The sequence below is a fragment of the Aedes aegypti genome, chromosome 2 (genome assembly GCF_002204515.2).
Source record: "Aedes aegypti strain LVP_AGWG chromosome 2, AaegL5.0 Primary Assembly, whole genome shotgun sequence".
Classification (NCBI taxonomy): domain Eukaryota; kingdom Metazoa; phylum Arthropoda; class Insecta; order Diptera; family Culicidae; genus Aedes; species Aedes aegypti.
The window spans coordinates 460,669,113-460,693,215 of record NC_035108.1 but is presented as its reverse complement, the minus strand read 5'-3'; the positions used below and the strand labels follow the sequence as shown (position 1 = coordinate 460,693,215).

At 39.7% G+C, this 24,103-nt stretch overlaps 1 protein-coding gene across 3 annotated transcripts in view; it reads left to right on the top strand.

Annotated features, from left to right (window-relative positions):
• Nucleotides 1-1,637: 1,637 nt before the first annotated feature.
• Nucleotides 1,638-24,103, top strand: part of LOC5569704 (striatin-interacting protein 1 homolog) — a 64,950-nt gene continuing 42,484 nt past the window's right edge. For 2 of the 3 annotated variants that reach the window (XM_021848176.1, XM_021848174.1), the window contains exons 1-5: nt 1,638-1,837; nt 9,302-9,307; nt 10,185-10,307; nt 10,413-10,696; nt 10,761-10,936. In XM_021848176.1, coding sequence (XP_021703868.1) covers nt 1,778-1,837; nt 9,302-9,307; nt 10,185-10,307; nt 10,413-10,696; nt 10,761-10,936 — 649 coding nt within the window. In that variant the 5' untranslated portion in view covers nt 1,638-1,777. The remainder of the gene's footprint in view (nt 1,838-9,301; nt 9,308-10,184; nt 10,308-10,412; nt 10,697-10,760; nt 10,937-24,103) is intronic. The other variant, XM_021848175.1, reaches the window with a different exon arrangement.

Below are 24,103 nucleotides of genomic sequence, written 5' to 3'. Positions count from 1 at the left end.
CAGAAATCTGATCGGATGACCCCTTGATCATCGCTGTGGAACCTATTTTTTGACCACAGTATATCAGATCATGGGAACCCAATACTACGTTCGATCTCTAATATAGTGGCCAATGTGTACGAAACGTGTAGGAAGAGAAGAAAAAATGCACTTTTGAAGAGGTCAAGGGACGGAGAAATAGAATTTAAGTTAGTCATAAGATGCCAATCGCTTAGAGCAGTGAACGGTCATGGGACCAAAATTGTAACTAAAATTAGTGTAATAAATGTTGAATGTTAGTGTAAAATAAATTGAATGTTTAACGTGTAATAAAGTGTTATGTAATTGTAAAATAAAGTGTGTATGGAATAAGGTGTATAGTGTCTTCAATAAAAACTTTGGAACCTTGACTCACCCGAGCAAACAAGACAGCCCAATACTTGGCCTAATTCCGAGAAGGAGCCTCCCGAATCGCCTGAAATCCACCCAAGGTAAAGGAACCGGTAACCAGGTACAACATTTGGTCCTTCGAGCCGGATGACTGAAGGAAGGTCGTCCAAAAATCACCGGTTTGCCTATCGATCCACCCAAGGATAACCGCCATTGGAGGCACAGTTGGGATCACCTATTCACGCCATCACAAAGCCAGTCGTCTTTTGGCTCAATATTCGCCCGATCAACCGCCATCTCTATCATCTTCGCATCTTCGAACAATCGCCATCGTTGAAGACACCAAGGCTGCGGGCAGTAACACACTGTAATACGTAAAAAAGCACTTTAGAGCTTCTTGCTGGATTCGGTACCGATTAATGGTCCCATAGGTGGGTACACATTAGTATTATGTCCAGCCGAAGCTAGGATCAACAACTATTGCTAACACTACATTCATTCCATCTATGAACAATTCGCCATTCATCACTGCACCATTCAACATTTCCACCAACACTCGAGGGAGTACTAGAATCCGATATCCATTGAAGATCTTCGAAGGCAACGTTTAACCACTGGGTAGTAAACCCAGGTTCATCCAGGTAAATATTCACGGATATATATCCAGCCGTCTCTAGGATCTTCGGATAATCTTCACCACCAATTATTTCGATTTCATACTGCTCCAATTCGACGAGTAAACCAAAACAAACTACGGAATACGTTCATCACGATTAGCAGTATTACCAGGGGTAAATGCAACTTTTCTTATGTTTGGGTCGAAAGAACTCAATTTTGCGTTAAATCAACCCAAAATTGTGTATATTTTTCTAATGGAATTAAAGCCAAACAACCTAGTGGGGACCTTGGAAATTTAGTCAAAATTGAGTTATTGGGCTCAACTACGGAATTGCGTTGAAACAACCCAAAATTGAGTTGAATTCCGTCTCCGTGTGGACTTTTATCAGGGTGTGCCCACTCAAGATCGTCTACCCCAGAGTGGATCTAGATAAGAGTGGCGTCAATGTCAAAATTGGAACAGCTGCGAACTGTCATTTCCATACAAATCCGCGTTCCAATCGAGCAGGAGACCTGTCAAAACTGGAACATGACGTCACTCTTGTTTACAGGCACTCTAGTCTACCCTTTTTCATTTGCACTTTTCATAAAAGTTTTCCCTCCGTGCGGCAGACAGACGTTTCGGAAGGGATCGCGAACTCTCACCACAAAAGGAGAGCGACAAGTGACAACAAACGCGAAAATTTTTCGATGGACGTCGTCGCTTGTGTGTGCAAACCAAATTCCCCCAAACTGAAAAATCGATTTTAGACCGTGAAATCCGTCCCCGAACGGGACCAAAGCCGCAGCAATGGAAACCTCCGGAGACATGCTGACGATTAACAACTTTTTCGAGAACGACATGCTGGATGTGAGTATGCTTTTCGGCGGACAACGGAAACACGGCTGAACAGTTTTTGCAATTGGGAGGAGACAGCCCCTCAAAATCCATCCCCAATTCAAGCTGATGCGTTCTTTGAGGAAAATCGATTGTTGGAGCTCAGCACTTTGTTCGCTCCGAATGCAGTTTGGATGGTGGATGGATTAGTGGTGAATGCTAGCTTGCAGCGAAATGGGTGGTTATGGGCGGTGATTGTTTATACAGGGCTGGTAGCGAGTCGCTAAAATGTCTGATTTTCCTTATTCTGCTTACAGTTTGAAATTCTAGAGGCTTCACAGATACCTTCAGAGACAATTACACAACTATCACACCTATCTATGCATGGAATTTATCAGATTCCTCGAGGATTCTTCTGTCCTCACTGGGACAGAGTCTGCTTCTCGGCTTAATGTTCCATAAGCACTTCCACAGTTATTAACTGAGAGCTTTCTTGGCTAAAGTTGCCATTTTCGCATTTGTGTATCGTGCGGCAGGTACGATGATACTCTATGCCCAGGGAAGTCAAGGAAATTTCCATTACTAAAAGATCCTGGACCGACAGGGAATCGATCCCAGACACCTTCAACATGGCATTGCTTTGTAGCCGCTGACTCTAGCCACTCAGCTAAGGAAGGCCCCTATTATGATAGGTCGTTTAATAATGAAAATGTAAAAAAACATCATTCAACTACAAACATCCGTTAAACATGTTGTTTAATTACCATATAAGTCCTTGATGTTTTAACGACTTATTTTTTCATAGAAAAATACACCAATTGAAACTCCAAAAAGGTAATCAAAATGTTTTTGTGCTGGTTCGAATGCTTTGAATGTTTCTTCTCTTTTTTATATTTATGGGCTTATAAAAAAGGTTTTTGGTGCAATAATCGAGTATTGTCCATACCTACGTGATTTTTTCAACTTCCTTGGGAAATACTCTACTCTTTCTTTCCATTGAAGTATGCAAGTATGCAATATTTACTAGCATTCATCATATTAATCCAAAAGTCAACTAAGTGTTTCAATAAATACAACTAATAAAATTTCAACTGATTTCGAAAAACAATTTGCGACATTGTTTGTTCAAGCCTTTTTTTTGTTTAAAAAAAACGTTTTTTTTTTGTAAAGAAATAGTCGATCAAAGTCGTGGGATAAAAAGGGTTAATTAGCATTGAGTGTTGCAAATCATCCCGCACAAGGACATAAAAAATGACACACATGATCGATGATGATGAATCCTATGAAATATTTTCATTCGATCATCCCTACACCACTATCTTGAGGGACTCCTTCCGTTCCTTTTCCAAGAAATTCCTTCAGCAAATCTTGTAGGATATTATCTCTAGATTCGATTGATTATTTTTTTCAATTATCTTAGCAATTTATCTAGGAAATCCTTTGAGACTTCCTCATGATGGATCTTTCACTAAGAGTTTCATTGTCGAAATCTTAGAGACAATGATAAAGACACACTTTTTGTTTGAACTGAAGACAAATGTATCGCAAACTAATGCTACTGAAACCAAAAAAGTTTAAGAAAGTCATCTTGAGATTTCTCTAAAAAAAATTCTGGTATAATTTCATGGGCTCCCCCCTGGAGAATCTAGTAGAGATTCATCCATAAATTTTCCCAAAAATCTTCCTGTGATTTTTCAAAGGATGCTTGAAGATATTTCTCCTGAATTCGTTCCAGGAAATACTTGAGTACTCTAACGCTACTAACACGAAAAATTTCCATAGAGATTACTCGGAAAACTTTCCACTAATTCTTCGACCCATTTTTTCATTTGTAATTCTATGAGATCTTCCAATGATTCATACAGGAATCAAAAGTAGATTATTGTATGGTCAACAATTTCAAATTTTAGCGTTACGTAATAGATGGATGCTGTCATAGGGATTTTAAAAAAAAGTGCATGTGTCCTTACGCAGATTTTTACAGTTATTCTTCCAGACATTGTTGGATGGCTTTTCTACCAAACATTTCTAGCTATTTCTCAAATGTCAGATGTTTTTCAAAGAGTTCATTCAGGAAATTTTGCGGAATATTTTCCGGAGATTCGATTGATTTTTTTTAAGTAGCTTAGCAATTTATTATTATTATTATTATATTTATTAAGGAGATTTTCAGCCTTATGGCTGGTTCATCTCCGTATGGGAGAGCGTCATAGTGAGTGGCTCCCCTGGGCTAACTATAAATCACATTAGTATTACATAGTTGGTTTCGATTTGAAGACAAAGCTTTAAAAGTTGATTAATTTAAAAGTCCTAGTGTGATGTTGAAATACAATTTTCCTTTCTCGTTGTCAGGTTTCGATGCGAGCAATTTATCTTAATCTTAATTAAGAATTCAGGACTTTTTTTTCAGAGATCCTTATAGGAGTTCATCAAAACTTAGCTTTCTACTTACCTACACAAGTTTCATCAGAGGTTGATTTACAATTTTCTGACCCTCCACATGTTTTCAAAAATTTCTCCAATAGTTTCTGAAAAAATGCTTTGACATTTTCCCGGAGACATCCCTGAAAAAATTATTGCATTTTTTTACTTATATAATCACTGGAGTAGCCGCTGAAGGTATGTTTTCCTGGTTGAAATGTTGAATAATTCCTATTCGACAAAGCAGTAGAAAATCCTCAGAAATTCCTGGAGGCACAAATATAAAAAAAATCGGAGGAAATTTCTAGAGGAATAATTGATGGAATTTGTGAGGTAATTTCTATGGTTAAACAAATCCTTGAAGGTATTCAAAACAAAATTCTTACTAATAAATTCTTAAAAAATTCGAAAAAAAAAAGACAGAATGAACTGCTAAAGGAATCTGCTGTGATATCTGAAGGAAATTTGGCCAAAAACTTGAATTACAGGGTGTCTACTACCTGGAAAACCTGGAAAACTTGGAATTATCAGGGAATTTTATTCAACCTGGAATTTTCAAGGAATTGCGATCACAATCAGGGAAATTATTTTGAGTCTGTAATTTATGATAAAATATGTTCGTGACAAAGAATTTTGGCATCAAAACTCAGAGCTAACTACTATTTGCTGGAAAGTTATCTGAAATTGAAAAAAATTCGGCTGCGCCGCTTTCAAACCACTATTTCAACTGTTCAGTGAGGATCTTTTTGATTATGAAATTTTATCGACTTACCAAAACATGATTTATTTTTTTTAATATCTCTATATTTCATCAGTAAAGGATTCTCATTTGTAGGATTGGTAGCAGGTTTGTTTTTGGAAACTTGGTCTCTATATTAATGCAAGTCTTTATTTGTGATGAAAGGTCTCTGCAGTCTTTATTTCATTCGAAAGGGTCTCTAAAGTCCCTTTCTTCCTTATTTTGCTTGAAGTGCAAAATTTCATCTCATATTTCTCGAGAAAATCTTCATCAATTATCCTAGTGATTTTTTCAGAGATTTCATCTGGAATACTTTCAGGTACTAGTACAGGGTTCTCTCCAGAAATTCTTCAAGAGATTCCTCTATCAATTATTCTAGCAATTTTTCAAAGGATGCTTAAAGTATTTCTCCAGAATTTGCTTCAGCACTATTACTTCCAGTATTTTTCACTTGAGCACTTCAACATTACTACCTCCAGTAATTTTCTCATGGGTTAATTGAACAATTTTTCAATTACTAGCTTAGGACTTCATATTTCACTCGTTCTAGTTTTCTCTAGCTGTTGTTCTAAAAGATCTTCCAAAGATTTCCACATATTTTCTTCCAAGAAAACCCGCCAAGGTCAACTTCAGAGTTTTTGATAAAATTCGTTTAAGGATTTTTTTTTCAAGGAACCCGACAAGAATTGCTATGCTATTTCATTCACGGTTACTGTAAAGAATTACTTCAAAAAATCCACAGTTTTTTCAATTTTCAATTCCATAGTTTTGTGGAAAAATTCATTCATTCATTGTGGAAAATCTCCTGGATGAATGCTTGAATTTTTTTTGAAAACTTCCTTGAGGAATCTGTTAGAATTACTGGAGGAATTCCCAAAGAAATCTTACGAGCAACCTCTGAAGTAATTCCTGAAGGTGACGTTAACAAAAATCCTAGCTAAAATCTTAAAGAAATTCTGAAGAACATTTTTGTAAGAAATCCTGAGAAATTCCTATTGGCATCTGGAAAAGTTTCTGATTGAATATTCCAACAGTTTTTAAACGGGAGTCTTGGAGGATGTTCAAGAAAAACCGATGGGAGAATCGCCGGTTAAAATCTTGGGAGACTAAGAGCTTTATTGAAGAATATCTGAAATAATATATGAAGAAATTCCTGATAGAATCTCTTAGCCTATGAGGTAATTTTTGTGGTATTCTTTGGAAAAACCCAGATTGTATTTTTAAATATAAAAAAAATCTTGGAGGAATACTGTCCATCTATCTAACCTAAAGAAATCTTTGACGTTATATCTGAATCTTTGGGCGAATACCTAAAATAATTTCTGATGAAATTGCTTGAGAAAATCATTGAAATTGCATATTATTTGTCGTAATGTCACGAAAAATTGGAAATAATTTTAGAAATATTCTCAAAATAATGTCTGATCTGATTCCATGAGGAATCAAACTCTTTGCTACTGATTACCCCCATTTTTAAAATTATTGGAAAATTTTTGATATATAAAAAACCCAATTTTGCAAAAACAATCTGGTATTACACAATTATTGATGTAAAATTTCGTAACAATTATTCAATTAAGAACTCTAGAAACATCGGTAAACGGAATTTTTATGTTAAAATATTGTCACTAATAAAAAAAGAATTAATTTTGCATATCAGGTGTTTAAATAACCGATGGAATTTAATGAATAATCCTCTTTTTGCACGAGAACGCAGTTCAACAATGATGAACAGAGAATTTACAAACGAAATAGAAAACATCATCATGATCAAATACAATTCAACTGAATAATATTGAAGCTTAGATATATTTAGCACCTTATTATTAGAATATTGGATATTGTAATAGCTCCAGATTGCTTTAAAAAATGTAAAGAGTAGAGTAAATAGCTATTAAATTATAAACACTTTAAAATTTGTCATTAGTTTGTTTAAGCCATATAGAATAAGAGTATTTCTTGCACTTGGAATTATTATAGAACCTGGAAAAAACCTGGAAATATCAGGGAATTTCATTTTGATAAACGAGTAGACACCCTGAATTGATTTGTAATGAAATTACTGAAGAAAATCATGGAAGGATACGTACACTCCCGTGCAAAAGCTAAGGTTCGCCCCTCTGTGATTACACGTCGAATAGAAACTCTCTAAGGCGCATTCGGAAGACTAAGTTAATCTCACGTCGTAGGTATTTTAACGAAAAAAAAAATGTTTTCCTAAATTTCGTATACCGTCGTTGGGGGTGACAATGGGTCAAAAATGGATATGTACGATATATTTATTGAATAACTATCGCAATTTAACTCCAATAAACTTCAAACTTGGTGTGTATGTACTTTGATGGTGCATTAACAACTGTTAAAAAATTAAAGAAAAATATTTATTGACAGCGGTACCACGAGTGAATGAAAAATGACCCAATCTCACCCCATAGAGGGGGTGACATTGGGTCACTGTAATTAAAATAACTTGTTTTTGAGAATATGATTGCAAAACCATTCACATGTGAAAAATATTGATGAATTACGATGCAAACAAGACGGAAAGATATCTAAGATGATTCACAAGTATGATAAACCCACTTTAAAGAACGATTATACCGAAAAATTGAAGAGCTATGAGGAAAAATATGTGAACCCATCAATTATCGTCAAGTTTACGTAAATTTTCGTGTGTTTTCCCTCAAATTATCCTCAAAGTCTCATCCCCATTGCCATAAAGTCCATTCAGTTTCCCCTACCGAAACAGTGATTATTTTGAACCTTCGCAAACAGTTAAATTTCGGTGCGACATTTCAAGATCAATACATTTCAGGCAGATGTTGACGTCATAATCTCGGTATTTCAGCGATCCAACTCATTTGTACTTCCGAGAGATGTTTCTATAATATGAAAACACTGATAAATTATTAAATTCAAAAAAAAATCCATTTGATAAAATTTCACGATGTTGCTGCGCACAAAACGCAGTTGCTGGATTTTGAAAAAAATACATTGCATTGTTATTTTTGTATGGAATACTCAAGTAAACTTGGTTTATGTTTCAGAGATGCTGTATTTAGAAAGAATAAACACATCTTAATGAAAAAAGAGAACACCCGGCACCGTAAGTCGTTAAAAAAGTGGACTTGCAATTTCATTTACTATCGTTCTTGCTTGACCCAATCTCACCCCCATTTTTGATGTTTTAGACACCGTGCAGAAAAAAATGAAATTTTTTGGGAAAAATTAAATAGATTCCAGAAAATACGTATGAAGTGTAATGAAAAGACTTTCAACCTTCTACTAATATAACGATAGAGGTTAAAGTACATGCGTGATACTTTGCATAGGAGAAATTTAATGTTGTAAATTTTATCTAGTTTCAACATACAAGTTTATCAATATAGTAAACAAAAACTACTATTTCTAAAAATGTATATTGTGATGAATTACGTGTAATTATATGTTCCCTAGCATATGAATTATTATTTTAAGTAATATCAGCGTTATTGGCTGAAATATTTCATAAATCATAAATTTCCGTTTTGACCCAATCTCACCCCCTAGACCCATTGTCACCCCCATCGACGGTACTGAATTTTTACTTAAAGTTGTGACATTTTTCAAAAAAATACACTAAAAAAAGGGCTGATTTCCTCCACATTGGATCGATCAAATGTTTTAAATTAGTGCGTCATTAGAATAATAATTTTATATTCTTTGAAGAATACATGCGAAATTTTGTCGGAAAAATCTCAAATTGGACGTGTAATCACAGAGATGTGGACAAAACACGTTTGTATGTTTTAAAAGGGGTGAACCCAAACTTTTGCACGGAAGTGTACAGTAATACGAGCAAAGTAGGTAATACTTGTCGTAATGGTGCGAAGAATTCCCCAAAGAAAGTCTTAGATAAATTCTTAGTGAAATGTCTGGTCAAATTCTATGAGACATTGAACTTTTTTCACCTGATTCGTATTAGGTGTATTATTGTTTTCTTGGTCTATGTATCTAATGTCGAATTCGTTTTTGAACCTAGGTTGGAACTGGCGCAACCCGTTCTGAATCACAGTTTCAACCCCAACCCGATTCAGGTTCGACCGAACTACAATTTGCTTAACGTTTGTTTGTTATGTGTTGATCACCGACCCAGTTCCTAAAACGAAAACGACATAAAGTTCCTAGTGTTTTAAGCTACCAGCCCTGTTCATGTAACACTCGTGGGAGGCTTTTTCTGTGATGGGAGGATGGTGGTGGGTTCTAAGCTCTAAGAAACATAGTTGAGCCGTGTTTCCAGCCTATTTTCGCTTTTAAGTTTACGATAATAATACTGTGCTACCGTTGTTTTACTATAGTTTGATGTAAGTGACCTGATATCAACCATCCAAAACTAAGCCAATCAAACCGCGCGAAAACGGCGCAGCAGCATCCCTTCCGCCGCCGCCGCCGAAACTGTCGCACTTCCGCAATCTTCCTCATTTTGAGTTGCAATATCAGACAAAAAACTATGTATAAGCGCAAGCAAACTACTACCTAAGATAATCGAATTGAGTAACAGTTGACCTAAAACCGCAAAACCGAGACACTAAACAAAAGCGATGAGTACCTCTTCTTCTTCTTCTACTACCACTACTACATTACTAACTAACATCTTCTACTACAATATTGTTGAACAATAGTTTATTTTGTTACTCATTCACCATCTGTCCACTACCACAAAATCTGCCAGCTAGAATATTGCAAAAAAAAAACGAAGCCTTTTGTTCCATCACTTTTCTATACCTACATTAGGGTGGCCCATAATTATCAATCCGCAAAAATGTCCCGTTAAACCCCCAAAATATGTTCATTTGGATCCTAAGAAACTAATGTGATACTTTGAGCGAAATCCATCAAATCTAAGGGAGAGTTATTTACCTCAAATTTGCACACTAGCTTCTTAGGGTCCAAATGAACAAATTTTGGGAGTGTAACTTAAGATTTTTACAACCATATATTTTCAAATAAAAATGGGCCACCTTAACCTACATATTAAGTATGTTTCGATAGTTTAGTTTAAACCAACCGCTAGTCTAGAAGACGTTCTGTAAAGTATTATCATTTTCCAAGTGCCATTCGTGTCCTGAGACTTTCTCAGTTCTGACCGCTTGTTATATACGTACGTGTCTTGTTTCTTCCATTGTGCCATTGAATCGTCCCTCTTTTAACCGTTTGAACGAATGAACCGCTATTTTGCAGGGAAGCAGTGGTTTAGAGTTTCCCGATTTAGATTTCGTTTACGCGGACGCCGACTCGCATGCGAACGAGATTGCGGAACTGTACAGCTACACCGAGCAGGTCGAGTTCCAGTACAATGTCCGGGTAAGTTACGCTTAAACGAAAAGCTTTAAAAATAGCAATTCATATATAATAAAAAAAATAGTGAGATGTCCGTCACTGCCCCACTACACCGTCAAAATCTTGCAGGCATTCGAAGATCAAATGGAATACTACAAACTGCCACCCAGCTGGCAGAAATTATCGGAGACGGAGCAGCGTGGCATCATACTCAAACTGCTGGACCAGTTGGACATGTCCAAGAAGAGCCTCCGGATGAAGGCTGCCCGCTGTATTCTGTATTTGGCGCAGGGGTGCTGGGCCGAGGTACAATGCGACCAGGAACAGCAAACCATAGCGCGCAAAAACATCATGCTGCTGTACGATGCCGGCGTTTTCGGAGCATTTGTCGAGCTACTTAATCTGGAAATCGAGTGAGAACCTTGCTCATTAAATTGTCTGAAGGGTCTTCTAATATTTTACTTATTGTCGTTTTAGCAACTCATCAACTGCTAGCATTGCCATTCGCAAGGTGGCCGTTTCGTTGGCGGACTCTTACGATCTGAGAATAATTCTGTCGGTGCTCTACATTATCACCGAGGTGATGCGAGCCGAGAAGGAAAGCGAATGCGAGGAATACGCTCATCTAGTGACCAATTTCATCAATGAGATTAGTAAGTACACATTACTTACTAAAGTATTTAATAGATCGTTAAGCTGATAATCGATGAAAATTTTGATAATTTGACGATAATTAAACCATATCATATTTAACCCTTTAACGCTCTTGGTTTCTGTAAATCACCATAACTTTTCGGCAAACTCAAACTAAACCAATTCATTTTGTAATGTTCCAAATGCTTTGATGTTTATATGTACACACCGAACATTGAAATTGAAGTTGAAATGCCTCTTCTGGGTAAAGTCTCTCTAAACAAAAAAAAAAATCAAGTGTTCTGGACCTGGGGATCTAACCCACGACTCCCATTTGCTAAATGGGCGCTTCAACCTACAAGCTGGAGACCCCCTTGAGAGACCTCGACACTCTGAGGCGAACTGCATTCAATTACCCCCCAAAGAACATGATATACTCATTCCGCAATCTAGATCTTCTTTGGATGTATGAGAGACGTGGTCACGAAGCCGAAAGCCGAAGCCATGGTTACGAAAAAATCTTTGAGGACTTCCTTGAAACTTTTCTCAAATTTTTTCTAAGGAATTATCAGAGGCATTCCTGAGAATGTTATTGAAGAAATTTCTGGTTGAAATACTGAACGACAGGAATTCCTGGAGAATTCTTTAAAAAAATTGTTGGTTGAATACTTAAAGACGCCCTCAATGAAAATCCTGGAAGAAATTTTAATATGGCCTTTTTATGATCTCCTTGTGGTGGTACCCTTTGGAGCCACCCTATGCGCAATCAGAATTTGCGAACAACCCTATGTAGAATAAGACAGTTAAATACAAGACGCAACCGTGTAAACACGTTCGAGGAAATAAAGAGTTTTATTTCCAAGTATCCGTCGCGGTTTTCATTCGACCGTCCCCACAATTGGTGACCCCGGACGCGCGTAGTTCCGTAGTACGTGGAGATCAAACAGTTCGCGGCCTGCTTTCAAGCCAATTCCGAAAATTCAGCAGAATAATCGAAAGGCTTTACATAACCCCAAACATGCCTGATGAATTGGAAGACGCAGCGGCGACTGCTACTGCAACTGCTGCTGTTACCGTCAAGTTACCTGACTTTTGGAAAAACGATCCAAATATGTGGTTTGCCCAGGCTGAAGCCCAATTCAACCTGGCGCAGATTACCAAGGACGAAACCAAGTTCTGGCATATAATCGCCAAAATCGACCAAAGCGTAATTTGCCATGTGTCGGATCTCGTCTCTAATCCGCCGGCGGCCGATAAATACAAGGCGGTCAAGGACCGATTGATTGCACGTTTCGCTTTGTCTCCACAAGCGCGGCTAGAGCAGCTTCTAAGCTCTTGTGATTTAGGTGATTTTCGTCCAACTCACTTGCTTGCTCGGATGAATGAAGTCGCAACCGGATTGAATGTTGATGATAACCTCATGAAAATGCTCTTCCTGCAGCGAATGCCAGCTAACGTGAGAACAGTATTGGCCATCAGCGACGGCACTTTGCCAAAACTAGCTGAAATGGCTGACAAAATGATTGACTGCTCCAACAGCAACGTTTCCGCCGTCACTGTGCCGTCAAGGGATCAAGTAGCCGCAAATGCCGTTGCAACAACATTTTCTACGAGCCCACAACCAGCTGAGCTGGCCTCTTTAAGGGAAGAAATAGAAGTGCTGACGGCTGAAGTACGTCGATTGAAGAGTGGACCAAACAAACCTCGCAGCCGATCCCTCTCCAGATCCCGAACAGCAAATGACTCAATTTGTTGGTATCATCGTAAATACGGTGTAAGAGCAGAGCATTGTCGTGAACCTTGCTCATACAGTCATACAAAAAACTAAGTTTTCACCCCCTAGAGTCGGCGCAGGTGGGTGACGGATTTGAAAGCCGCCGTTTGACTATACTCGATAGTACGACTCGGCACAAGTTTCTCGTGGACACTGGTTCGGACGTATCTATAATACCTGCCACAAAAGCCGATAAACGCAGAGGTGCTACACCGTTTTCGCTGCACGCCGCAAACGGCACGAAAATCAACACCTTCGGCAACAAATTCCTCTCTGTGAATCTTGGCTTACGACGACGTTTTACCTGGCGATTTTTAGTAGCAGATGTTAGCAGCGCGATCATCGGCGCAGATATGTTGGCGCATTTTGGATTGCTCGTGGACCTCGGCCGTCGTCAGCTGATCGATGGTATCACCCGTCATCGAAGTACTGGATGTTTGAAAACTACTACCATACATGGCATAACAATAATCAACGCTGATCATCCTTTCCATGGAATACTATCTGCTTATCGTGAAATTCTCGTTCCACAATTAGCGCATCGAGAAATTTTGCACGATGTCACTCATCACATCGTCACGCACGGACCACCAGTGGCATGTAAGGCTCGCCGAATGCACCCGGAAAAATTGAAAGCAGCGAAAGAAGAATTCAAGATTATGTGCGATATAGGAATTTGCAGGCCATCGAGCAGCAGCTGGGCGAGCGCATTACACTGCGTTCCTAAAAAAAATGGCGAATGGAGGTTTGTTGGCGACTACCGGCGTCTGAACAAAGTAACAGTTCCAGACCGGTACCCCGTTCCTCACGTGCACGATCTTCTTAATCGTTTCGAAGGTAAGAGCATATTCACCACCTTAGATCTTGTACGGGCCTACTATAATATCCCAGTGGAATCGGCTGATATACCAAAAACTGCCGTTATTACACCTTTTGGATTATTCGAATTTACCCGTATGCCCTTCGGCCTCTGCAACGCAAGCCAAACGTTCCAAAGGTTCATGAATAAGTTGTTCGCCGATCTTGATTTTGTCATTGTCTTTATTGACGATATCTGCATCGCTTCTTCAAACGAAACTGAGCACAAAGAGCACGTAAAAATTGTCCTAGATCGTCTGAAGGAAAATGGCCTGACTATAAACGCCGAGAAATGCAAATTTTTCCTTGCCGAAGTTGAATTCCTCGGTTACGTTGTAGGCAAGGAAGGAGTTCGACCGCTTCCTGCTCGAGTTCAAGCGGTGTTGGAATACCAACCTCCAAAAACCGTGAAAGATTTGCGACGTTTCCTTGCTTTATTAAACGTCTATAAACGTTTCGTTCCGCATGCTGTTGAAATTCAACAAGAACTAAGGAAGCTAATTCCCGATAATCGAAAGAACGATTCCAGACCAATTCCCTGGGATAACCACGCTGCACGCTGTTTCGAAGACTGTAAGAGATCGTTGGCAGATGCCACGTTGCTGCACTATCCAAGTGCATCAAAGCCCCTCGGCCTCATGGTGGATGCCTCCAACTTTGCGGCAGGAGCGGTTCTGCAGCAACTTGAAAATGGAATCTGGAAACCGTTAGGGTTCTTTTCCGAAAAGTTTTCCCCAAGTCAACAGAAGTATTCCACTTTTGGTCGGGAACTTACGGCAACAAAACTCGCGGTTAAGTATTTTAGACACCTGGTAGAGGGACGCCAGTTTACGATTTTCACCGATCATTTTCCTCTGACGTATGCTATGACAACAGATCCAAGCAGCCGTCTCCCTCACGAAGAGAGATACTTGCAGTATGTGGCAGAATTTACCACAGATATACGCCATATCAGTAGTAAGGACAACATCGTTGCTGATGCCATGTCAAGAGTCAATGCAATCGTCGCAAAATTTGACTTCAATTCGATTGCAAATGATCAAGCAGCTGATAATCAGTTGCAGGATTTGTTGAAATCCAACAAAACGTCCCTTAACCTCCAGCAGCGTCGGTTTCCGTCTTTGTCTTCACCGATATATTGTGATGTGTCCAACAATAATTGCATTCGACCTTATCTTCCAGAAAAACATCGTGTGCCAGTAATGAGTCAGCTACATGGTCTAGCGCACCCTGGAATAAGAACCACTAGGAAACTCATCGCTGATCGATTTGTTTGGCCATCGATGAACAAAGATATTGCGAAGTTCGTCAGAATGTGTCAGCAATGCCAAAGGTCGAAAATATTTCGACATACCGTCGCACCGCTTTCAAGTTTCGAAAAGCCAAAGGCTAGATTTCGGCATGTTCATATTGATTTGGTGGGGCCTCTACCGCCATCGAAAGGGTATCGGTATCTGCTAACAATGGTCGACCGATTTTCTCGCTGGCCAGAGGCAATACCGCTCCAGGACATAACTGCGCCAACGGTAGCAATGACCATATACACCGAATGGATTTCTCGATATGGCACACCCGAAACAATCACTACTGACCAAGGCCGTCAGTTTGAGTCGGAAATTTTCCAGGAGCTAACGCACCTTCTCGGAGTACATCACATTCACACCACCGCTTACCATCCACAGTCAAACGGAATGGTGGAGCGTTTTCACCGGACCATGAAAGCTGCATTGATGTGTACCAATCCGAAGAATTGGCACGATCGGCTCCCTTTAGTGCTGCTTGGATTAAGGTCTGCATTTCGTGAAGATTCTAAATGCTCGGCAGCGGACCTCGTGTTTGGTCAACGATTCAGCTGCCCCGAATGTTGACCGCACGGAATTTGCAAAAGCATTACATCAGATGTTTTCGGGTTTGAAGGCTTCAGAAGGCACACGTCACTCCAAGTTGCGAGTTTTCATGAATCCGAGATTGAAAGATTGCAGTCACGTGTTCGTCAGAATTGATGCTGTTAGGCGACCACTACAACCACCATACGAGGGACCCTACGAAGTGGTGAAACGAAGCGATAAATATTTCGAAATCAATGTGCTCGGAAAGAATCAAATAGTCTCCATTGATCGAGTAAAGCCTGCTTTCATTTGTGATCAGAATTTATCAAGTTACCCCCAAGATGATCATCACACAGTAATTACTCCTGCAGGACACCGTGTTCGATTTATGGTGTAACTGGGGGGGCGTATGTGGTGGTACCCTTTGGAGCCACCCTATGCGCAATCAGAATTTGCGAACAACCCTATGTAGAATAAGACAGTTAAATACAAGACGCAACCGTGTAAACACGTTCGAGAAAATAAAGAGTTTTATTTCCAAGTATCCGTCGCGGTTTTCATTCTACCGTCCCCACATCCTATTTCAGTCATGAAGTCCTTAAAGTTCCTATGTTCAAGCCAATATCAGCCCTGTGTAAACAATTTTAAATGTTAACATGGGAGCCCAAATGCGCAGCAATTCAGCAAGGCCAGGCGGAAGGTCGTGAGTTCAAATTCCGTCGATTAAGTATCTTTCGGGTTGGGAATTTCCTCCACTCCCCAAGTGCACCGTAGCTGACTGATAAGGTTGAAGTTTAGAACGAGAAGTAGAAATTCCGGGTGCTTCGCGATCCCGGCGAAACTGACTAAATGTACGCAATTCAAGAAAATATAGCGATGAAATTATAGCTTGATTGTCTATATTCACTGTCTCAGATTTGCAATTATGTATGTTTGTTAACGCCAATTGATAATTTTGCGGAAAGATAGCAATGTTGATATTGATGTTGGTTTAACATGTTTATTTCCTCTTTATTTGGATGAAGTAATTCATATGTTGGTATGTTTCGAAAATATAATTCTTTTGGATTATCGATGTGCTAGTAACATATATACAATATGTAATTAGGGAAGTGAAGCTACTTTTCCAAATGCCATCAGACAGGAAGTTTTAGATTTGACACTGATTTGCAATGCTGCAATTTATTGCAAACTGGCATGCGTCAAATGAAACATTGTTGTCTGATCATCATATGATGTTTGAATGGAGCGGGGTTGGTTATCCATGTATAGCTTTTCGGAAAACAACTGGCAACAATATGAATTGATTTCTCAAAAGGTAAATGAGAACCTTATCCATTCTTTCCAAAATAATTGTTCTATCAAGCATTCCTCTTCTACTAGAGACGTACCGTGGTGGAACTCTAAGCTGGTAAAGTAACGTAAGCTTTTCGACAAGGCGAAACAAAGTTCAGATTGGGCTGTATAAGAATGCTCCAACTGAATATAATAAAGAAATAAGAAAATCAAAAAGAAGATCATGGGCTCAAACATGAGAAAACAGAAGCAATACCCCTACAGTCGCAAGACTTCAAAAAGTTCTTACTGAAGATCATACGTTTGAACATGGTCGAGAAACACCTCATGAAACTTTAAATTTAACCATGGAAGCTTATTTCCATGGGTCAGTTTTATGTACGGATTCGGACAAGAACTTTTGAACATGAAAGATGTTCTGCAGAGACCCTATCTTCTGGTACAGGAATCATCGAACAAAATCTAGCTGACGCAATCTTTACTTATGCAAGAGTAAAAAAATTGGGGTGGGTAATGTCTGGTACATTACCGCGGGGTTGACGTAGGACTACTATGGACGAAGTTGTGATCAATCCTGGGTCAGACTCTAACAACAGTGTGGTAGCTTTTTGCAGATGATAGGATGTTTGATGATAGATGATAGGTGCTGTGATTGTGAGTATCCAATTACGTTATGGTTTTAAGGGAGATCTGTCATTTGGTTTGGAAGCTTTTCAATAGTTTCGGGTGTCAAATACTTCAAAAAATCAGTGGGGGTTGTGTACAAGACACGACCGCATGTCGTTAACTACGCCATGTGATTTGCTGCATTTGAATTTAAGTCAATTGTCATAGTTGCAAAATTCCTTTAGTTATAATTCAGAATGTAACGGTTTGTGAATTTAAGAACAGTAAGGAGCTCTCCGTTCGGAGAAGTGCCCCAGTCATCGATATCGTCATCGCCACCGTAAATTTTAATTTGCCATATTATCAATTCTTCTTCTTCTTGGCGTAACGTCCTCACTGGGACAGAGCCTGCTTCTCCGCTAAGTGTTCAATGAGCACTTCCACAATTACGAAAAGATCCTGGACCGACCGGGAATCGAACTCAGACACCTTCAGCATGGCTTTGCTTTGTAGCCTCGGGCTCTAACCACTCGGCTAAGGAAGGCCCCTCTTGGCAATTGTCAATTATTCATAATAAATCCGATATTGTATGATGCTACGAGAAGAATTAAGAGATTATAGCAAGTGTGTGGTATTTTAGTAAAATACGTGTTATCAGTTTAAGCGTTTATTGAGTTATGGTTCTTAATCAGTCTAATGTCAGGTCTTATTTCATGGCCTACTTCAGATTGGGAGTAGCTTAGTGTAATGTAATTGCTTAATATCTGAATACTACAGGTATACACACTAGGAAATATTACCCAATTAACTCTTTAGTACCCATTTGTTGGCCCTGAAAAGGACCGATTGAACGGTGAGATTCGAGTAACACGGGCACACATTTTGACGGCGCACATGTTGGAATCCTCCTCGTCCGATGAGGTTTACGGTGGCGATGACTATGGGCGCTACTACGAGCAGCTTTGGCTGATTTTCTTCAGTTATCTCGTACAAATCTTGCGTTGGCGCATCGATTCCTGCAGGGCCAATTCTGGAACCTTCACTTACTTTTGCTGGCTCTACGTCCTTCAAGACATGACCTGCCAATCGCCCAACCTTCATGGTATCTGCTAGAGAAGAAGTGTTAGACATAATGCTCTGCTTGAACAGAATCAGTCACGAGTTGACGATTTGGCATGTATCAGATGATGAATCATTATCTGATCATCGCTACATCTCTATATGAACATATACTCCACAAACTGGGAATTGGTTGTGACCAAATTCTATGAATTCTCTCCGTCCATTGGCAATCCTAGTGATTTGAATGTTTCCACTTCCGGTGAATTGGGACACAATTGTCCTTGCTTCGAGTGAATTCCACAATTGTTTGTCACTTTGTTCTTCACAACTCCCTTCGCGGGACGAGTTGACGTCTGGCTATTTGTAAAGAAATATATCAGATAGTCAGGCTGCTTTTAAAGCTCTTGCTTAGGCCAACTCAAGGTCTAAGCTTGTTATCGCACTTCGAACTCAATTTGAGAAACTGAATTTAGTGAACTCTGTAAAACTTATATGGGTCCTTGCTATTCTTCCATTGCTGGGAATGAATTGGCTTATGAATTAGCTCGCAATGGAGCATCGCATGACTTCATTGGCCCTCAGGCAGCTATTCCAATTTCGAAGTGCTGGGTGAAGCTTCAGAAACTCTTGGGCGGCAACTCAGCACCAGCAATATTGGAATAATTTTGAGTCATGTCGTTGAACAAAATTGTACATTACTGAGCCATCCCAAAGGTGGCTAAGTATTTAACAAATCTGTCAAAGCAGAATTGTAGTCTCTTGATAACAACCTTGACTGGTCACTGCCGACTCAACTATCACATGGCAAATATTCAGTTTGTTGATACATTTGTGTGTGATAGTTGTGATTCCGATTATGGAACTTCTTATCACCTGATATGTAACTATCCAATCTTCGCGTAATAGCGATTCCAATTACTTGGTTAACACTTATTAAGTGGAACTGATTTCAGAAACCTGAATCTTCAGGACATTCTGTTATTCTTAACCCGCTGTGGTAATAAGCTATAGGCTCTCTTTACGCTCATGCGATTTGCAGTGCCCTTTTTAGGGCGCTGTTCGAACCCATTGTGGTATGGAGCTACATGCTCTCAATTCGCTTATGCGATTTTCCCTCTTCAAGAGACCCCACTCCTATTTCCTCCTATCTTTCCCTTCCCTTTCCTCTCCCATCAGGTAGATGATAAAATAGGCTCAAATATGGCGATGGCACAAATCTCCCAAATGGCGGGGAACGTGCCTTTGGAGCCGGCCTTCTGATACCTGATACCTGATACTTTTGCTGGCTCTACGTCCTTCAAGACATGACCTGCCAATTCTGGAAGCGCGAGCCAATTTAGAACTCTTGAGCGATTTTCCGGACGCTGGATTTGCAGCAACTTGATGATCAAGAGCTCTGTGGCACAGGTAGCGAGGAGCTGAGCAGGTTCGGCGGACCTCTTACCAGCTCGAAAGCGAAAATAGAATGAAGCCGAATTCGACGAAGAAGGTATGCTTTATACCCTTAAAATAGCAGATGATGTTCCTCCTTTTCGTATTGTTCGCTTTCTGATCTGAAGAATAGGCTATATTAAATTGAAGTCTTGGCAAGGGATGTACAAGATGAGCATTACGCTGATATTGCATCCCGACGGTATGATGTGCTACGAGATGAATTAAGAGATTATAGCAAGTATGTGGTAAACATATTAGGAAATATTAGTGAAGGATCGACTGGAACTTGATAATTGAAGGAATTTTGGCTTGCAGTCTTTAATCCTTAATTAAAACAGTGTTTTTCTACTGTCCGACGTTTCGGCAACTGTATTTTGCCTTCTTCAATGGGAAAACTGAAAATTTGTTGTTACATAATAGATAGTTTACATAGTTCTTGTCTTGTGCTGTACTTACTAGTGATCTGTTTATCGTCAATAATGTCTGTCTTAACATATGTCCGTCAATCTGTCGTATTCGTATCACTGTTTTGTTAAGGAATGGTTTAAAATATGAATATAATATAACAACATAATTATTGTACTAACGTGTCATTGAATAAATTTTACTAATTTTGGTCTATCACTGTTGGTTCTAGGTGCACTCTGTTCTGTTTACTGTGGGGTTCTGTTAGTTTGCCTATGTCTATTGTTGTGTTGTGACTGTGTATGTATTTTATTTATAATTTCGGTGTAATTTGTGTTGAGTCCTTCTGTATCTGTTCGTTTGTTTACATTTGTTTCTTCGTTGTGTATCCAGATCATCTCTAAGAATGGTAATGTACTTTTCTTGTGTGTTTCGTCTATTATTGTTGGATTGGTGAGATTAAATCTATGTTCATAGTCAATACAATGAGCGATGAGGGCTGTTTTCTCCCTGAGAGCGGTCACTGTTTCATCTGCGTATGAGTGTCCAGTTGTGAGTAGTCTCTCAAGTTTGTTTTGGTCACTTTGATGACCACACATTCTTGTTTTCAGGAGATTACTCGTCATTCCTGTGTAGGTGCCATCGCAGTCTTTGCACTGCAGACGGTATACTACGTTGTGTCGGTGGTTCATTGGCAAGGGATCTTTGATGCGTGTGTACAGGTTACTGATCGTGTTGTTGTTTCTTGCTGTTACGGATATGTCGGGGTAGTTCTTTTTTATTAGTTTGATGATTCTGGGTGTTAGTGTTGCGATGTATGGTAATGATCTGTATACGGTTTCAATGTTGCTGTATTCCGTAGAGGTGACGGTATCATTTCGCTGGGTGCTGTTTGCTCGGGCTAGACATCTGTTGATTAGGCTTGTGGGGTAATCGTTCATCAGTAGGTTTGTTTTTACTATTTCTTGTTTTTCAACGTCGGTCAGGTTGGTGGACAATGAGTAGACACGATGGATGAAGTTGTGTACTACGTTGAGCTTTTGGTTCATGGGATGCATCGAGTGGAAATTTAGCATCCGGCCGGAGGCAATTGGTTTGATATACCATTGAGTTTTTATCGTGTTATCGGGTTGTCGGAGGATAGTCAAGTCGAGATAGGGGATCTTGCCATCAGACTCTTCTTCGTATGTGAACTGTATACTGTTGTGGTATGAGTTGAAAACTTGTAGTATTTCATGTAGTCGGTCAGCTTGTATGATGAGGAAGAGGTCATCTACATATTTCTTCAGGACTTTGATGTACTTTCCTATTTTAAGCATGACATTCGTGATGAGTGTTCCCATGACCAAGTCAGCTAATACAGGGGATAAAGGATTCCCCATGGCAGCTCCAGAGATTTGTTCGTAGTACTTGTTTCGAAAAACGAAGTAGCTAGATGACATGCAGAATTCCACTACTTCTAAGAACAGATCCAAACATATCGAAGTATTAGGTTGGATTCTGTCCCAGTTGTTTATGATATCACGTCTTACTAGTTCCCGTGGAATGTTAGTGAAGAGTGATACCACATCAAAAGACACCATTACAAAACCAGGGGGAATTTCTATCGTGTTGATGTACGTACAGAAACTATTAGAGTCTCTTACGTTGTGTTCGGCATCTATGGCTGATTGTAGTATGGAACATACGTACTTGGATAGGTGGTAACTAGGGCTTGTCATTCCAGGGACAACGGGTCGGAGTGGGAGGTTGGGTTTATGTGCCTTAGGCTGTCCGTAGATGCGTGGACAGGTGGCGGTGGTGGTTTTGAGGGTAGCGGCAGTACGGTAGTCGATCAGCTGGAGGTCTTGTAGACGTTTTACAATTCTGTTGTTGGTGGTTTGGTGTACGGATGTGGGGTCTCTTTTAAGCGGTTTGTATGTGTTGGTATCACAGAGTAGTGATTCCATTTTTGCTTCGTAGTCTTGTAACTTCATAATTACAGTACGGTTGCCTTTATCAGCTGGTAGTACGCAAATTTCTGGATGTTCCTTAAGAAACTTTACAGTAGTAGTACCGGCTTTGTTGATGATTTTGGAATCTGGATCGTTGTTGTTGCTGGAGATGCATCGATTGATGTAGTTGTGGATGGCGTTGGTTATCATGCAGCGGGTTCTATCTTGTACTCTTTTATCTGGATGTAGCTTTAGTATGGACTCTGTTTCAGCCATTAGGTGGTACATGGGAGTGTCTGTAAACGACTTGTATGGCAAAGCAAATTTAGGACTCAGGCTGAGAATCATCTTTACATCATTCGGTATACTGATTTCAGTTGCGTTGAAGATGGCTTGTGGATTACTGGACGGGGTTTGCGGGGCGTTTCTGATTCCGACTTGTTTCCGTAGGTTGCGAAGTTTTCGGGACGTTTGGCATACTTTCTGGTTGAATATTCGGTGATATGCGATTTCTTGGGTAAACAAGAACGAGTTGTGCGTGTTTTGGTCAGTTCTTTGGATGACTTGTTGTTTTCCGGACAATAATTCACTTCTTAGTTGCTTGATTTTGTGGAATGTATTTTTAATCTCTATATTTAATACAGCTTTCTGGAACTTTTGTGTTTGTTTGTGTAATGTATTGGCGTATGGGCTTTGTTCCTCAAGTAACTCGTATGTGCACCTGAAGGTGTTGCTGATATGGGCTGGGAATAGTCCCGACTTTCTACAATTAATTAAGAAGTCTTTTCGAGAAACCATGTGTGCCAATTTTCTGTTGTTAGAAGCGTAGTTTTTCATGAGCAGTGTGACTGTTCGACCAAAACGTAAGTCAATATTGTGGAAAAAACTATGATACGTGCTTGTCGCCATCTTTAATATTAGTGAAGGATCGACTGGAACTTGATAATTGAAGGAATTTTGGCTTGCAGTCTTTAATCCTTAATTAAAACAGTGTTTTTCTACTGTCCGACGTTTCGGCAACTGTATTTTGCCTTCTTCAATGGGAAAACTGAAAATTTGTTGTTACATAATAGATAGTTTACATAGTTCTTGTCTTGTGCTGTACTTACTAGTGATCTGTTTATCGTCAATAATGTCTGTCTTAACATATGTCCGTCAATCTGTCGTATTCGTATCACTGTTTTGTTAAGGAATGGTTTAAAATATGAATATAATATAACAAAATAATAATTGTACTAACGTGTCATTGAATAAATTTTACTAATTTTGGTCTATCACTGTTGGTTCTAGGTTTAATTAAGGATTAAAGACTGCAAGCCAAAATTCCTTCAATCATATTAGGAAATTTTACACAAATAACTCTTTAGTATACATTTGTTGGCCCTTAAAAGGGCCGATTGAATTGTTGAATTCGAGTAACACGGACATATTTTGACGGCGCACTGGTTGAAATCCTCCGGTGGCGGTGGCGGTTTCTTCGGGGTCTTCTTCGACGCGCCGGTCTTTGAAACTTGGTGGGGTTTTGCTTAGCAACTGCCTTGTTTTTCTCCTCCTCCTTCTCGGATGCCAGCCACAGCCACAGTTTCCTGAGATTCCACTTCACTTTTTGCCAATCTTGCAATCTTGCTGGCATAGCAGTTGTAGTTTCCGCCGATGTATTTCTCGATCACCTGCAGGGAGGACCCGTTCCGTTCGTTTAGGGCTGCGATGTCGGGCACAACTATCTCATTCTCCTGTGGACTGCTTTCACTTCTTCTTGGCGGCGGCAGCGGTGATGGCTTTGGCTTCGGACGGCTTTTTCTCTCGGTCGGTCGACGGTCAGTTTGATTTGAGCGAAGCAAGAAAAACGGGAGGGGGGGGGGGTCCTCGGAGAAGCACGCCCGGTCAGAGCAAGCCGATCTGTTGCCTGCTGAGATGCGATCCAAGCGGAGAGTGAAAAGCAAATGACGTCAACTTTTCTCTAGCACCCCTATTGATAGATTTGCTTGA